This window comes from Hyperolius riggenbachi, chromosome 9 (genome assembly GCF_040937935.1).
Source record: "Hyperolius riggenbachi isolate aHypRig1 chromosome 9, aHypRig1.pri, whole genome shotgun sequence".
NCBI lineage: Eukaryota > Metazoa > Chordata > Amphibia > Anura > Hyperoliidae > Hyperolius > Hyperolius riggenbachi.
In genome coordinates this window covers 186,546,395-186,562,947 of record NC_090654.1, presented here as the reverse complement: position 1 = coordinate 186,562,947, position 16,553 = coordinate 186,546,395, and the positions used below count along the sequence as shown (strand labels likewise).

Genomic DNA, 16,553 nt, shown 5'->3' with positions numbered 1-16,553 from the left:
GGTACATATTTAAAAGTGCTGTGCAAAGAGTGGTACCAGTATGCTTTACCACAGACCAGATTACAGTTTGCTGTAGTTAGATGGGAGCAGGTGCACAGCCCATGTACCTGTAGCAGATTGATGTTGGGCCCAGCACATCAGGAGACTCTATAATGTGTCACTTTATAATGACTTATCCAGGCAGAAGGGCGCTAGTCTAGTTTAGGGGACCCAGCATGAAACCTCATAGGGAACCCCTCCCCTATCACAACACTCTCTACAGCACAAAGCATTGTGATTGGCTGAATAGTGTAGGCGGAGTGTACTGCAACCTAGAACCTAGTAGTTGGAGAGGGTGCTGTCCACCCAATCACATTATCAGAAATTCCCTATGTTGTTTCCTGCTGGGTAGCCTAACTAGACAAGCACTAGCAGAAGTACCATTTGGATAAAGTAAACACGTAGTCCAATTAGCTGCATTTCTATAAATGTTATTTATATTAATGATACAGGTTTTTTTTTAAATCAGGATAGCACAGAGTCAGAGCTTAGGCTTGTGTATATGTTACGGCCAGAACCCGAAGTTTGGCCACTTCTAGTTCTGGCCGGCCACTTCGGGTTCTGGCCGGCCAATGCGCGAAGTGGCCGCTGCCAGAACTAGAAGTGGCCAAACTTCGGGTTCTGGCCATAACATATATATAATACAGTTATGCAAATATACAAAAATACTTATATTAGTAAATATGTGCCAATTGGTTGCCTATACCTGTGAGGAAAAAAATGGAAAAGAGATTCCTCAGTAAAGAGAAGCCTCTGGATAGTCCCAAGGCCTCCATCATCCACCCTCCTCGCCACCACCAATCCAGTGCTTCCCTGATACTCTTACATTTCACTGTTCCAGCGTTAGGTCCCTCTAAAATATTCAGCGTTGGCTTGTCAAATATGTGTATTTTGGCCATGCTTGCCTTGAGTATGATCTCCTTACTGGGCATGCGTTTTTGGGGGGGCTCAAAGGGGGCACAAGGGCTGGCAGGCCGGGCTTGGCGGGGGGGGGGGTAATGTGTGCCGCGTGTAGTGCGGCGAAAAATTGGGCGTGGTCATGACGTCGTGTGGGCGGGGCTAACTGTAATGTAGTTGTACCAGCTAACGTAGTTACATAAAAAAATGAAGTAAACGCACATAATGACAGATAGCCTTTCACCAGTAAATGCACATAAGAGACAGCTTTTCACCAGTAAATGCACATAATGACAGACAGCGTTTCCCCAGTAAATGCACATAAGAGACAACTTTTCACCAGTTAATGCACGTAATGACAGACTGCATTACCGCAGTAAATGCACATAAGAGACAGCTTTTCACCAGTAAATGCACATAATGACAGACAGCGTTTCCCCAGTAAATGCACATAAGAGACAACTTTTCACCAGTTAATGCACATAATGACAGACAGCATTTCCCCAGTAAATGCACATAAGAGACAACTTTTCACCAGTAAATGCACATAATGACAGACAGCCAGTGTGCCCAGCATAGGTAGCCAGGTGTATAGCTGTCCCCAGTATATGTAGCCAGGCGTATAGCTCTCCCCAGTATATGTAATCAGGCTGGTGGTGGTGGCCTGGGGGCCCCAGGGCACCTCAATCCTGACTGGTGGTGGGCTGGAGGCCTCAGGCCTGCATGGCTGGTGGTGGTGGTCTAGGGGCCCCAGGGCAGCTCAGGCCTGGCTGGTGGTGGTGGGCTTGGGGCCCCAGGGCAGCTCAGGCCTGGCTGGTGGTGGTGGGCTTGGGGCCCCAGGGCAGCTCAGGCCTGGCTGGTGGTGGTGGGCTGGGGGCCCCAGGGAAGCTCAGGCCTGGCTGGTGGTGGTGGGCTGGGGGCCCCAGGGCAGCTCAGGCCTGGCTGGTGGTGGTTGGCTGGGTGGAAGGGCTCAGGCCTGGCCGGTGGTGGTAGGCTGGGGGCCCCCCAGGGCAGCTAAGGCCTGGCTGGTGGTGGTGGGATGGGGGGCCCCAGGGCAGCTCAGGCCTGGTGGGAAGGCCTCAGGCCTTGCTAGTGGTGGTGGGATGGGGGGCCCAGGGCACCTCAGGCCTGGCTGGTGGCAGTGGGATTGGGGTCCCAGGGCAGCTCAGGCCTGGTGGGAAGGCCTCAGGCCTGGCTGGTGGTGGTGGTGGGATGGGGGCCCAAGGGCAGCTCAGGCCTGGCTGGCGGTGGTGGGATGGGGGGCCCCAGGGCAGCTCAGGCCTGGCTGGCGGTGGTGGGCCCCAGGGCAGCTCAGGCCTGGCTGGTGGACTGGTAGGTGGGCTGGGGCCCCAGAGTCAGGCCTGGGGGTTGTTGGTGGTGTGCCTGCTGGTGCTAGGCTCAGGAGGCCTGGGGGCTGGGGCAGAAAAACAATTTGGCAGTTGACTGGCTGGCTGGAGAGGACAGCCACCGCACCCACCTTGTCGGAGTTCTTCCAAGTGCTGCTGGCTGTCTAGCTGACTGGCTCGGCAGCTCCAGAGTCCAGCCTCCAGTCCCGTGCGCTGTCCGTGGGTCGGTACGGTGCCTGGCCTGTGTGTGAGTTACACCGCGTGACTGGCGTGCCGCAGAGAGAGTCTGGAGAGTGACGCAGACACTCTCCTGTTGGCGGCAACTAGCTGGCTGCGTGGCAGGCAAGTATCACGTGACGCCGGACGTTGTCACGTGACACACTTTTATAACGCCGCTAGACGCCACCACATACCCCCTGGGGCGGGCCGCTCTGCGTGACTGAGCTGAGCCTGCGCCCGGCCCAGGGTGGAAGCGAAGCGGACATATCGCCAAGGATGGTGGGAGTCCGTGGGAGTCTGGGACTGATCGCTGGGGTGGGTGCCACTGCCAGCCCAAGCCCTCACCCTCCTCCCAGGCAGCCAGGCTCGGCTCGGCTCCGTCCACTGCAGAGACAGATGACGAGCTGAGGTCGGGTCGGACACTTTCTAGTACTAAGTTGCGACAGCCGGCGGGGGGGCTTTGAGGGGGGCTAATGAGTCGCCAGCTGGGGCTGAAGCCTGGGTAAGCCCCAGCGTGGCGCCGCCACTGCTTCCATGTCCCCTGCATCCAAACATAATGCAGGGGTCCTGTGGACTTGGGCACAATTGGTGGGGCGTGCACCTGGTTGGTATGATGACATGGAGGTAGGTAGGGGCTGGGGGCCCAGGTGCAATTGCCCCCTTTGCCTGGGGCAATTCCTGGGGAGACCACCCAGAGGGGGGGATTAGCAGCCGGGGCTCCCATGCCACTTAAACAGGCCCTGTCCACAAATTATTATTATTTATTTATAAAGCGCCAACATATTCCGTGGTGCTGTACAATGTAAGAAAACAAACCAAGGAAACATAATGATACAGACAATGATATACATCAAATATAAACACTGATACAAGATACAGCACTGCTGATTACAATTTGATTTAACATGATGACTAAAATGTATAAATGTCTAACAGTGTGCAAGCAATTAAATTAATAACATTCCATGACACAAAAGGGTGAGAGCCCTGCCCTTGCGAGCTTACAATCTAAATGGCCACTATAATGAAACTCTGCATATATAAGTACCTGATCACCTGTAAGGTGATTGTTTAATTAAAGCAGACCTGAACTCAGAACTTCCTCTCTGCTCTAAAAGATAAGCAGAAGCAGAAGCATAATAACCTCTAAAGAATAACATTTATTTGGTACAGCTGATACAAATCCTGCAATAAATCGGCAGTGTGTCTACTTCCTAGTTTTACGGAAGCAGAGAAAGGGTTAACATCCTGTGTTTACATATCAGCTGTGTCTGCCAGGGGCAGGGTCATAAATACAGTTCATGCCTCACCCCCTTGCAAATCTTTTAAAGGGCTCCTCCAATGTTTACACTCCTTCCCTTGCCTCCTCTTGTTGACCTTCACAGCCTAGGGGCCCATCTCACAAAGGTCATAAAATAAGTGTGGCCATTATGATCTTCACACCCATAAGAAGTGCAGCCACAAAAATACCTGATCTGGACGGTGCCATATATCGGAGCAAGGGAGTTGAGGCCCCCCATAACTTTGGGCCCACCTGCAGTTGCAGGGGCTGCTCCCCTATAGTTACGCCCCTGGCCAAAGGTGCCGAATTTCTGTGCCGGCACAATGAGAACTCAAATTATACTTGTGATTAGACACAGATGAGGGGAATTACACAGGCTCTTCTCTCTACACACACACACGGTGCATTTCTCTCTGTTTTCCTTGTGTCCTGTGCAAGAATTCAGGTCCACTATCGGTTTTTACATCCGATTCAGATTCCGATTTGCAGTGTGCAGGGAGCAAACTGCAAATCGGAATCGGATGTAAAAAATGATTAAAAAGCGATATCTGAATCGGAATTGCTTGCAGTGTGCAAGAGGCCTAAGGGAGCATTTATAATAATAATAATTAATAATTACAGTATTTGTATAGCGCCTTTCTCCTGTCAGACTCAAAGCGCTTGCGAGGCAGCCACTAGAGCGCACTCAGTAGGCAGCAGCAGTGTTAGAGAATCTCGCCCAAAGAACTCCTTACTGAATAGGTGCTGGCTTACTGAACAGGCAGAGCTGAGATTCGAACCCATGTCTCCTGTGTCAGAGGCAGAGCCCTTAACCATTACACTATCCAGCCACTACTTTAAAGGGGAACTGAAGTAAGAGGTATACGGAGGCTGCCATATTTATTTCCTTTTAATCAATACCAGTTGCCTGGCAGCCCTGCTGGTCTAGTTCTCTGCAGTAGTATCTGAATAACACCAGAAATAAGCATGCAGCTAGTCTTGTCAGATCTGACTTTAAAGAGACTCTGTAACAACAAAAAGATCCCCTGGGGGGTACTCACCTCGGGTGGGGGAAGCCTCAGGATCCTAATGAGGCTTCCCACGCCGTCCTCTGTCCCACGGAGGTCTCGCTGCAGCCCTCCGAACAGCCGGCGACTGTGCCGACTGTTCAATTCAATATTTACCTTTGCAGGCTCCAGCGGGGGCGCTGTGGCTGCTTTCGCTCCGAAGGAGGCGGAAATACCCGATCTCAGTCGGGTCCGCTCTACTGCGCAGGCGCCGGAGACTTGCGCCTGCGCAGTAGAGCGGACCCGACGGCGATCGGGTATTTCCGCCTCCTTCGGAGCGAAAGCAGCCAGAGCGCCTGCGCAGGAGCCTGCAAAGGTAAATATTACGTCACCGCTGTACGGAGGGCTACAGCGAGACCCTCGAGGGACGCAGGACGGCGTGGGAAGCCTCATTAGGATCCTGAGGCTTCCCCCACCCGAGGTGAGTACCCCCCAGGGGCCGTTTTTTCGTTACAGTTCCTCTTTAAAGTCTGAACCAACTGATCTGCTGCATGCTTGTTCAGGGGCTATAGCTAATCGTATTAGAGGCAGAGGATCAGCATGGCTGCCATGCAACTGGTATTGCTTAAAAGGAAATAAACATGGCAGCCTCCATCTACCTCTCTCTTCAGTTCCCCTTTAAGGGTTTAAGGATTAGATTTCCCAGCAATCACTGCTGCTGCATTGGCAGTCCTGCCTTGCTTTGCTGACAGCTCTGTACTCAGCTCCTAGATCCTGTATTGCTTTGTTCTAGCCTGATTGCATGCATTTCGGTTGCATCAGGGGTCTAGTCCTGGGAAAAGAAGTGAGTGGACTCACCTGGAGAACCTCTGCGGGGCGCCAAAAAATGGGTGTGGTCAAGCACACTGTGGGCGTGGTCATGGGTGGGGCCAAATATACATGACCTTAGCAGTGATGTAAAAGGTCTGCCAAGGAAGTTTGAGCTCTGCCGTAGTGTATCCCCCAAAAATTGATGTAATCTGACAGCATTTCACCAAAAAGACACATAATCTGGTAGAAGTTCCTCCAAAATACAGATAATATGGAAGTGGTTCCCCCAAAATAGACAATGTGGCAGCAGCAGTTCCACCAACATACACATAATTTGAAAGCAGTTCCCCAAAATACGCGAAACCTGGCAGCGGATCACCCAAAATACACGTAACACCCAAAAGACATATAATCTGGCAGTAGTGGTCCCCCAAACATACACAATCTGGCAGCAGTTCCCCAAAATACACGTAATCTGGCAGCAGCCGTTCCCCTAACATACACATAATCTGGCAGCTGTTCCCCAAAATACATAACAGCGATTCCACAAAAATGCAGATAATCTGACAGCAGTTCCCCCAAAATAGGTACCCCCAGGTAGCCAGGTCTATAGGTGTCCCCAGTATAAGTAGCCATGAGTATAGTAGTCCCCAGTATATGTAGCCAGAGGTATAGTTGCCTAGTATATGTAGCCAGGGGTATATGTGCCCAGTATATGTAGCCAGTGGGATATGTCCCCAGTATATGTTGGCAGGGGTATATGTCCCCAGTATATGTAGGCAGGGGTATATGTCCCCAGTATATGTAGGCAGGGGTATATGTCCCCAGTATATGTGGGCAGGGGTATATGTCCCCAGTATATGTAGGCAGAGATATATGTCCCCAGTATATGTAGGCAGGGGTATATATGCCCAGTATATGTAGGCAGGTGTATATGTCCCCAGTATATGTAGCGAGGGGTATATATGCCCAGTATATGTAGGCAGGGGTATATATGCCCAGTATATGTAGGCAGGTGTATATGTCCCCAGTATATGTAGGCAGGGTTATATATGCCCAGTATATGTAGGCAGGTGTATATGTCCCCAGTATATGTAGGCAGGTGTATATGTCCCCAGTATATGTAGGCAGGGGTATATGTCCCCAGTATATGTAGGCAGGTGTATATGTCCCCAGTATATGTAGGCAGGGGTATATGTCCCCAGTATATGTAGGCAGGTGTATATGTCCCCAGTATATGTAGGCAGGTGTATATGTCCCCAGTATATGTAGGCAGATGTATATGTCCCCAGTATATGTAGGCAGGTGTATATGTCCCCAGTATATGTAGGCAGGTGTATATGTCCCCAGTATATGTAGTCAGGGGTATATGTGCCCAGGTAGCCAGGTGTGCCCCCACCCGGAGGGAGCAGAGCAGGGAAAGCGAGCTATAGGGACAGCGGGGATGGGCGGACATCTCCCCCCCCCCATCCCTCACCTTTGTGCTCCCCTTCCTGCCTCTCCCCTCCGGCGTTTTTAAGTGTCGGCCCGGCGGCGAAAGTGGGCGGAGACTTACCTCGTTCCAGTCGCATGGGACGCTCCGCTCTGTGTGCGGCTAGAAGACCAGACTAGCCGCACACAGAGCGGAGCGTCCCATGCGACTGGAACGCAGAAAGTCTCCGCCCACTTTCGCCGCCGGGCCCGACACTTAAAGAGGCAGGAAGGGGAGCACAAAGGTGAGGGATGGGGGGGGGGGAGATGTCCGCCCATCCCCGCTGTCCCTATAGCTCGCCTTCCCTGCTCTGCCCCCCTCCACACAAGCCAGGGTGAACGGCGTTCACTTTGAAGAAAAAGTGGATGGACGCCGTTCACCCGCGTTCACGCAGGACTCGACCCCTGGGTTGCATGCATTCTGGCTCCTGTCTGTCCTGTCTTGCCTGGAAGCTGCATCCTGCTGTATGCATTCCTAGTTCTGTGAATGCCAATGCATATATTCTGAATCCTGTCTGTTCTGTCTTACCCAGAATCTGAGTCCTGCATATCCTGTTATATGAATCCTGCAAGTCTTGCAAATTCTGTTGCATGAGTTATGCAAATCCAAAATCTTCTGCTCTGAATCCTGTTCCTGGATATCTAGTCTGCAATCACTGAACTGTTCAAGAAATCTGCATTGAGTTGTATTCATACCTGCTTGGATTGCATGTCCTGTTCAGAGCTGGGACAAGGTCCTCCAGCACCCAAGGCTGAGACACCAAAGTGCGCCCCCTCCCACCTCAGCCGTCACACACTGATTGCTATTAGACCTAAGAGGCGCCCTAGCCCCCCGTTTCCCCCAACACCTTAATCTCTAGTTATCTGGCTTGCAGTCACTGCCATGTATCACCTTTTCTTGTTTCCCTCTGCTACAAACACAATAAGGGCTCGTTCACACTAAGGGCGTTTTTTGCCCTTTTTTCCAGTGCAGGCGATTTTCAAAATCGGCCACAAAACACTTGTGCAATTAATCTCTATGAGAAGGTTCATATCAGCACGTTGCCAAAGCGGTGCCTGTACCTTTTTTGGGGCGTTTTTGCTATAATGGAAGGTATAGGAACAGCGCTAAACGCTCACTAAACCGCTTTATGCAGCGTTATCCATGCGTTCATGATTTTAAGAATAAATACATTGTATTTATTCTTTTCCGGGTCAAAGAGTTCACTTCCTGACATGCGTCAGGGAGTGAATGACAAAACCACTCTGGTAAAGTGTTTAGAAAAGTGCTTTTACCAAAAACGCAGCGCACAGTGGAGCCCCGAGAAGGGGAAAAAAACGGCGCACAAAATCACAAAGCACTTGCATTTGCAATTACGATTTTAGATGTGAACGAGGCCTAAGGGAATGATAGCTGAGTGAGTTGTGCGCCCCCTCCTACACTGCACCCTGAGGCTGGAGCCTCTCTCGCCTCTGCCTTGGCCCAGCCCTGGTCTTGTTTATCTTCACTGTAAATAAACTGCACTATAAAATCTATCCTGGCTTTCTGCACATTATTGGGAGTATCTGTGGTGCAAAGCCCGGCTAATTGTGACACATACTAGTGGGCATGCATTTACCCTTTTTGTGCATTCTCAGTACTGAGAAGCTCACACTCATATGGGAGTGCAATGACAAGAAGAAGAGGATTGGGTCCGGGCAGCAGACATGGGATACAGGGTAGGAAAACACTAGGCAGTGCCGGAAAGGTAGCGTTTTACTGCATATGCATTTGTGCGTTTTTAGTGTGTTTTCCATGCTTTTTCTGTGTGTTTGCATACTGTGTTTTTGTTCAGCCCATGGGTTTTGTTTGCGTTTCTTCATCAAACTTGTTTTTAAAAAAAATACATACAAAATGCACGAAAACGCAATACCTCTGCGTCACTATTGCCTTGATGGCACTGTGGTGGCATCAGCAGCTGACATTGAAGGGCATGTTGGCTGGCTGTCCATAGGTGGCGATACATGCCGCCGGACACTGCCACCAGCTGTTTCTGATGATGAGCTCCCCCTGCTTCTTTCAGCAACTCGTCTCCTCCTCCTACTCCTCTCTGACTCCCCCTCTGAACTGTCCCCCTGTTCCTCTCCTCTATTGGGAACATACGTGGGATCCATATCATCGTCATCATCATAATCATCCTGTCCAGCTTCGCTTGCCTCAGACACCTCCAAAACTGCACCAACAGCAGCTACTTCATCATCTTCACACATTACGTCCATAGTGTCGCCGCCTAACTCAGACATATGAGGCGGTGTAACTTGCTTAGCACCTTCATCTGGTTGTAACAATAATGGCTGTGAATCAGTTAATTCCCACCAATTAACTCCTGCGAAGTGTCAAATGCAACAAATGTGGTGCTGGTGGCTGCGGAAGATGAGGTGTTTTGTGTTAAATAGTCAACCACGTCCTGACAATCTTGATGGGACGTGCCTTCTTCTGAGCACTGTACTTTGGTCGAGGGCCGCATGAAATCACATCAACACGACCTCGCACAGACCTGCCTTCCTCTGGGTCTGCCTCTACCTCTGCCTGTTTTGTCCGTTGGGTCCATATCGGGAGGGATGAAGTGAAAGGTATGCACTGACTTGTGCAGTCACACAGGTGCAGTTAACAGGTATGCAAGGAGTGGTATATCACACTGCGTGCACTCACGTAGGTAGGTGGGTGCACTGAACACAACCGGTAGGTATATGCAGTGATGAGGTGGGTGCACTGAACACAACAGGTAGGTATATGCAGTGATGGGTATTACAATGTGCACCTGTCACACACACAGACAGGTAGCGGACAGGCACAATGTCACAGCGTGCGCTCAACTCACGTAGGTAGGTGGGTGCACTGTGAACAACAGGTAGGTATTTGCAGTGATGGGTATTACAATGTGCACCTGTCACACACAGACAGGAAGCGGACAGGCACAGTGACACTGCGTGCGCTCACGTAGGTAGGTGGGTGCACTGTGAACAACAGGCAGGTAGGTAGGTATATGCAGTACTGGGTATTACAATGTGCACCTGTCACACACAGACAGGTAGCGAACAGGCACAGTGACACTGCATGCGCTCAACTCACGTAGGTAGGTGGGTGCACTGTGAACAACAGGTAGGTAGGTAGGTATATGCAGTACTGGGTATTACAATGTGCACCTGTCACACACAGACAGGTAGCGGACAGGCACAGTGACACTGCGTGCGCTCAACTCACATAGGTAGGTGGGTGCACTGTGAACAACAGGTAGGTAGGTATATGCAGTAATGGGTATTACAATGTGCACCTGTCACACACAAAGGTTGTCACTGAATGTGCTGGGCCTGCCAGTGGCACACACACAGTATGAATTATCAAGGGTGTCTATGCAACACAAGTGTCAGTGGGACACACAGAAAAAAAAATAGATCACAAGAACAAGATTAGCTCTCAAAAGAGCTATTGTGGGGTACTATTTTAGCAATAAGAATCAGCAAGGAGCAAGCTAAGAAGCCTACAAAAGCCTAACTAATCTTTCCCTATGAGAGAGTCTGCAGCAGCTGTCCCTTCTCTATTTACTGCAGGCACACAAGTGAGTATAATGGCCGGCGGTGCTGCCTTTCATAAGGGGGGGAGTGGCTCCAGGAGGGAGTGTAGCCTGATTGGCTAAAATGTGCCTGCTGACTGTGATGTAGAGGGTCAAAGTTGACCCTAATGGTGCATTATGGGGGTGAACCGAACTTCCGAAAAAGTTTGTGGATCTCCGCGATCGCGAACCACTGGAAGTTTGCCGGAAACCGTTTGCCGGCGAACCGTTTGGGCCATCTCTATTGGCCATAGTAAAATATTGGTATTTAATGTCGATATTTTACACTTTTATAGTAAGATATCTGTATTTAATACCAATATTTTACTATCTGCGTTACTGGGTGCCCTTTTTCCCAGACGCCCTTTTTGCATGTATGCCCTCTCCTGACCCTGGTCATCTTGTCTAAGGCCTAGTGCACACCGGAGCGTTTCCGCTGCGGTTTGCGATCTGCTTGCGGGTGCGGATCTGCTAGGGTAATGCATTTCAATGGGGTGGTGCACACCAGAGCGGTAGGCGTTTTGCAGAAACGCATACTCCCGGGCTGCAGCAGATTTTGGATTGCGGATGCGTTTTTGCCTCAATGTTAAGTATAGGAAAAACGCAAACCGCCTGTCAAACCGCTTGGTATAGCGTTTTTGGAAGCGGATGCAGATGCGTTTTTTGTCAGAATCTGCTCTTCCAGGTCAAAGTGTACTTCCTGTTGTTCTGCTTTGCATGAGGGATTGCAGAGAAGGTTTGTGCAAGATGTCTGGCACGTGGTTTACCACAGAAAATTTAATAATTAAAATACAGAATAGTCCAGAGCTGTATGACAAGACATTGCCTGGACACAAAGATCATCAAAGGCTGCATGACATCTGGAGAAACATTGCCCATGAGTTCCTGGGTGAAAAATGGGAAAAATTGTCACCAAAGACTCAAGAAGCAAAAGGTGAGTGTATTTGTTAAACATGTGTTGTTAACTCTTTTAGGTTGACTCTTTTGGCACTGTGCTGACAATATGTGAAGACCCCTCCCCTGAAAGGTTAATTAGCTAATCCTAAGTGTCATTACCACATGTCTCTCTTGCAGTCTGTGTCTCTGTATAGGCATCTCTCAATCGGAACAGCACGTACATGTGTGTCTATGTATGCACATGTATTCTGCATGCGGTTGTGATATTACAGTAAAGAACATGATCATAGATTAACACATACAAAGAGGTTGACCTATTTTTTAATAGTAAAGTAAAGATCATAATGTAATCAAATTAAATGTCAACCTGTAATATTTACATACTTATCGGTTATGGCACAAAGTAATCTGCGAGTTTATCTCGCATTTGAATGGCAGAAATAGGCCCACGTAAGGTAGAAGGGGCAACATTTTGAAGAGCACAGGGTGGAATCTCCTCCTCCTCCTCTGTGTGCATGCCATCTAATGTTCTTACATAATTGTGTAAAACACATGTGGCCTTCACAACTGCTATTGCATACTGTGGTTGCATTTTTAGGGCAGTATGAAAAATGCGCCATTTGTTAGAAAGTATGCCAAAAGCACATTCCACCACTTGCCTGGCTTTGGTAAGGCGCTGATTAAACACTTTTTTTTTCAGAGACATATCTCTTTGGGCATAAGGCCGCATCACATGCTCGGATAGAGCAAATGCCTCATCAGCCACAAACACACACGGGTAAGGTGGATGTTGTGTGTCAGGCCAGGGTCGTGGTGCTGGTAAGGTCATTTGGCCAGTTAGGAGTTTCAAGCCAAATCTGCTGTGTTGGAAAACAGCAGAATCATGTGAACTGCCGTAAGCACCCACATCCACATATATAAATTTTAAATTCGGATCCACCACAGCCATGAGCACAAGAGAGAAATATTTTTTATAATTGTAATACACACTGCCAGTGGCTGCAGGCATAACAATACGGACATGTTTCCCATCCACTGCTCCTAGGCAGTTAGGGAATTGATGCTTTTCCCAGAAATGCTGAATATTAGCCTCCCACATAGGTAGATCAGGAGGTGGCATAAATTCGGGCTGCAGTGTTTTCCAAATCAGTTTGCATGTGTCCAAAACCAGGTAGCGGATAGTAGATCTTCCCATCAGGAACTGATAATGCAGAGCTGCATATGAATGTCCTGTTGCCAGAAATCTGAAAAGTAATACAGAAATGTTTATTTGTTTTTTGTTCGAAGTTGGTCTCCTGCGCAAAAGATGGAAGTCTGTGCGAGACAGTTATAAAAAGGAGCTGGAGAAACAATATCAAGAATCTAAAAGTGGGTGTGGAAGTTCCCAAAGAACAAGATATAAATTCTGTGGGATTCTGGAATTTATGAGAAAACATCATGAGTCGGCTGAGTAAGTATGGCGCAAATGTACACCTATTACACTTCTGAAAAAAGTATCCGCTACAGCTGTAATATAAATACAAGTCACACAATGCATTGCAGGAGTGTGATAGACTCAATGTGATTCACTGCAGGTCATTTTACAGTAGGCCTTTGCTTAATATGATTGTTTACTAAGCTATTTATAGTGCGATTATCTGTCAGGAATCTGGTAAGATTTTGTGGACAAATACCAGTTGCCTTACACTCATGTGGATCTATTTGGCTGCAGTAGTGTCTGAATCACACACCACGAACAAGCATGTGTAGATTATACATTAATACTTCACTACAAACATGTGATCTGCATGATGACTCAGGGGCTGTGCCTTAAAGTAATACTCACAACATTTCTGCAGGAGAGAAAGGCAACTATGATTGTTGTACAGTTACACATGTACATCAATGACATTTTCTATTTTACATCACTGGCCTCTATACCAGTACTCAATTCTTCTCTTCTTCTTTACATTAGAACTGAAGATAGCCTGCCACCTGATCCTGATCCTGAGGAGGCGGAAATAGATGCAGGCCACAACACTAGCAGTGATCTGGAAGTGGATGATTTAACTCCACAGGATGGTGACACAGCTACACTGGATGAGAGTGACTCAACAACTGCTGATCAAACACAACCCAGTACACTAACTACTAGGCCACGCACAACTCACAGATCTAGTAGAGGTGTGAGGGCATCAACCCAAGGCAGGAGAATAGCAAGAGGTATGAGCAGGGCTGAATATGATCACAAGCTCATTACTTCTATTGAAAAGGCTGTGGATCATATGGAGAAGCGAGAGGAGGAAATCAAACAATTAAAAGAGCCATGCACCCAGTATCTGCTAAGTTTAGTGCCATTGTTACAGAAAGTGCCACCAGATAAGCAATGGGCAGCCAGACATGCCATATCTGAGACCCTGGGCAAATTTTTGCAAACTCAGAGCCAGGCAGAAGAAAATAGCTCCAACTATGTCACTCAACAACACATGCCTCATGCCACTCCTCAGTATCATTCATACCCACAACCATCTTACCAGAGTCACCGTATGTATGACCCACCTAGTTACCCACCTATGCATATGGCAACCCGGCCATATGGGCAGCAGCCACATTATCCTATGACAGGACCTATGCGTTTTGAGCAAGCTAATAGGTATCAAAGATCAGACACTCCAGTGTACACTGATTTATCAGCTCAGACCCAGCCACAAACTACTTCAGAATCAGCTACACAAGCTTTCATTCATGACACTGGAAGCATGTCTGATTATCTTGCACAACATGAGTAGGAAGTGTGCCTTATAGGTAGTGTAAATCGTTATATTTTATGTTAATATTTTAAAGTTAGTTTCACATACCTCAAAGTTATGAGGAGACGCTCCGTTGGAGTGATTGCACGGCGATAATTAGTATCTTGTCTTTGAAGGGCATCCTTCAATTTGGACAGTAGACAATCAAAACTGTCAAAAATACAGATGTATATGTAATTTGTTGATGATGTTTGTGATATAAAAGCATTCTTTTTTGAACATATACATTCTATGTTTGCAAAAATACCTTCATGACAACATGGCCTAAAGAATTATTTGGGCAACCACTACCAAAAACAAATAAAATAATGTCGCTGGCCACAACAAGTGTCTTTACTGAGTTTCTGCTGTTCATAGGTGCATGATATTGGTATAGGTATAAATGTGTGTTACGTGGGGTTATTACCTTAGGTTATTGTTCAAAAATGATGTATGCTTATATACTATAGTAGTTACTGGGTAGTCCAAAAAAGCAATAGGTGTTAGGCAGTGTATGCATAACACACCAGGAACAAGCATAATGGTAATCTTAGTCTTTTAATGCATATACATGATTGCTGAGTGTGTTGGTTTGTACATTGGAGTCCAACAGAGTGTTAAATAAGGCTCAGCAATGACTGCAACATTCATTATTTAAATAACAAGAATGCCAAATGGTACAGAACAAACAAAACAACTCTTACCTGCCCACAGACATTCTGGTGTAGCCAAAGAACTTGTCTGGATGCTGCCTCAAGTCACGATAGAGTGTCCAAAATTGACCCTTCCTGCGCCGCTGTTGCAGTATGGGATGCACCCAGTATCTCCGTGTCCTTGGCCTGCGTCTCATATATGCTGCTACACATATTAGTAATAGCAAATCAGGATACATTTTCTCTCTCCACAAAAACAACTCACTCTCAAACACTATGTCACCTCTCCTCAACTAACCCACAATGCTGTGAAGGACCACTCCCTTTTTATATTGGTACTTGCACTTTAATTCCTTCATTTGATCCACATGTCATCAATATATCTAATTTTTAGCCTTTGGTTCAACTCTTTCTACCTTTTTCCTTAAAAAACGCAAAACGCTAGAAAAACGCATGCTAAACGCCACCGCAAAACGCAAAACGCTAGCAAAACGCAGCTAAAAAAACAGACAAAGCGTTCAGAAAAACGCTAGCGTTTTGCGGATCTGCTTGCGGTTTTTGGTGTGCACCAGCCCTAACAACCTATTGTACCCCTCCCAACTCTTAGGCCTCCTTACCACGAGCAGTTGATAGGAAGTGAAAAGCCTCTAAAACTGTCACAGCTGTTTACTGGTTCCTGGCAACTGCTTGTTCTTACCTTATAATTGCTCACTGCCGCCTGCTAACTGCTTACTGAGCACATAGTTCAACTGCCCTTACTTTGAACTCCCTAATTAGCCCCACTGCTAGTGCTACCTATCATGACAGGAAGTTCTGACCACTGCTTCAGTGCAGCTGTGTGCTCAGGAGAGCAGTGCTATAGAAAGTTGCTGAACAACCTTTTCTGTTACATGTGGTTCCAAACTTTTTGTAGTTATGCATCAACCACAAAATCAACAGCAAAAAAGATGAATGGGTAGAACAAAGTAACACTGAAATGGAATACCATCAAACCAAGTAAGACAACATTGCTACTTTTTCTGGGACCCAGATTATTTTCTTCTAGCACCTAAGCTCAAAACATGGCACGTGTACTTTAGTTGGAATCAGGGGGTACCTGAACTTGTCAATCTATTATAGTAAGTTTTGAGATAAAAAAAAATGAGAAACCATCCTATACAATAAAACCCCTGCATCCCCTGTCCCTGTGTCCGTGCATTTTTGCCAGCGTACATGTGTGGCACGATGGCAGTTGTTGAACACTACAGGGGGACGAGGGGGGGGAGGGGGGCAAGTGTGTGTGAGCGCGGTGGGCGTGTGGGTACACCTTACAGCTATTGTGTACGTGTGCTGATTGTGCTTGGCAATGCGGCGGGGGGGGGGGGGGGAGGGAGGGGCGGGTTGTGAGGTGTGTAGCTGCCTAGAGCCCATTATTGTACGGCCCTAAGGTCTAGTGATATATAAATGTACACAAATAAGTATAGTTAATAAAAAGCGTCAAGGAATGTTTGAAAAGCAAGTGTAAAATACTTTGAAGTACTCCCCAAAAATATGTATGCCTCAAGGGGTGCTTGAGATGTTGTTGCTTACAACAGGGGTTAACCTGGCCAATACAGTGATTAATAAAAGGGTACA

General features: G+C 47.8%; 3 protein-coding genes across 4 annotated transcripts in view; 1 reads left to right on the top strand and 2 right to left on the bottom strand.

The window, feature by feature from the left end:
• C9H3orf49 (chromosome 9 C3orf49 homolog) overlaps positions 1-16,553 on the bottom strand; it is a 39,321-nt gene that overhangs the window by 13,379 nt on the left and 9,389 nt on the right. The window lies entirely within an intron of this gene.
• LOC137532831 (uncharacterized) lies at positions 11,083-15,307 on the bottom strand. Its single transcript, XM_068253790.1, has 3 exons — positions 14,991-15,307; positions 14,356-14,457; positions 11,083-12,762 (listed from the first exon to the last, which is right to left on the bottom strand). The coding sequence occupies exons 1-3, from the start codon at positions 15,176-15,178 to the stop codon at positions 11,910-11,912; spliced, it is 1,143 nt and encodes a 380-aa protein (XP_068109891.1). The 5' UTR covers positions 15,179-15,307; the 3' UTR covers positions 11,083-11,909.
• On the top strand, positions 11,206-15,299 carry LOC137532830 (uncharacterized). The gene is made up of 3 exons (XM_068253789.1): positions 11,206-11,555; positions 12,806-12,968; positions 13,473-15,299. Exons 1-3 carry the CDS (start codon positions 11,270-11,272, stop codon positions 14,284-14,286), a joined length of 1,263 nt encoding a protein of 420 aa, XP_068109890.1. The 5' UTR covers positions 11,206-11,269; the 3' UTR covers positions 14,287-15,299.

Coding starts and splice junctions, on each gene's coding strand:
- LOC137532830 (XM_068253789.1), top strand. CDS start 11,270: ATGCAGATGCGTTTTTTGTCAGAATCTGCTCTTCCAGGTCAAAGTGTA. Junction 11,556..12,805: donor AAAGACTCAAGAAGCAAAAG/GTGAGTGTATTT, acceptor TTTTGTTCGAAG/TTGGTCTCCTGCGCAAAAGA. Junction 12,969..13,472: donor AAACATCATGAGTCGGCTGA/GTAAGTATGGCG, acceptor TCTTTACATTAG/AACTGAAGATAGCCTGCCAC.
- LOC137532831 (XM_068253790.1), bottom strand. CDS start 15,178: ATGTATCCTGATTTGCTATTACTAATATGTGTAGCAGCATATATGAGA. Junction 14,458..14,990: donor ACCAGAATGTCTGTGGGCAG/GTAAGAGTTGTT, acceptor TATTTTTGACAG/TTTTGATTGTCTACTGTCCA. Junction 12,763..14,355: donor CGTCTCCTCATAACTTTGAG/GTATGTGAAACT, acceptor ATTACTTTTCAG/ATTTCTGGCAACAGGACATT.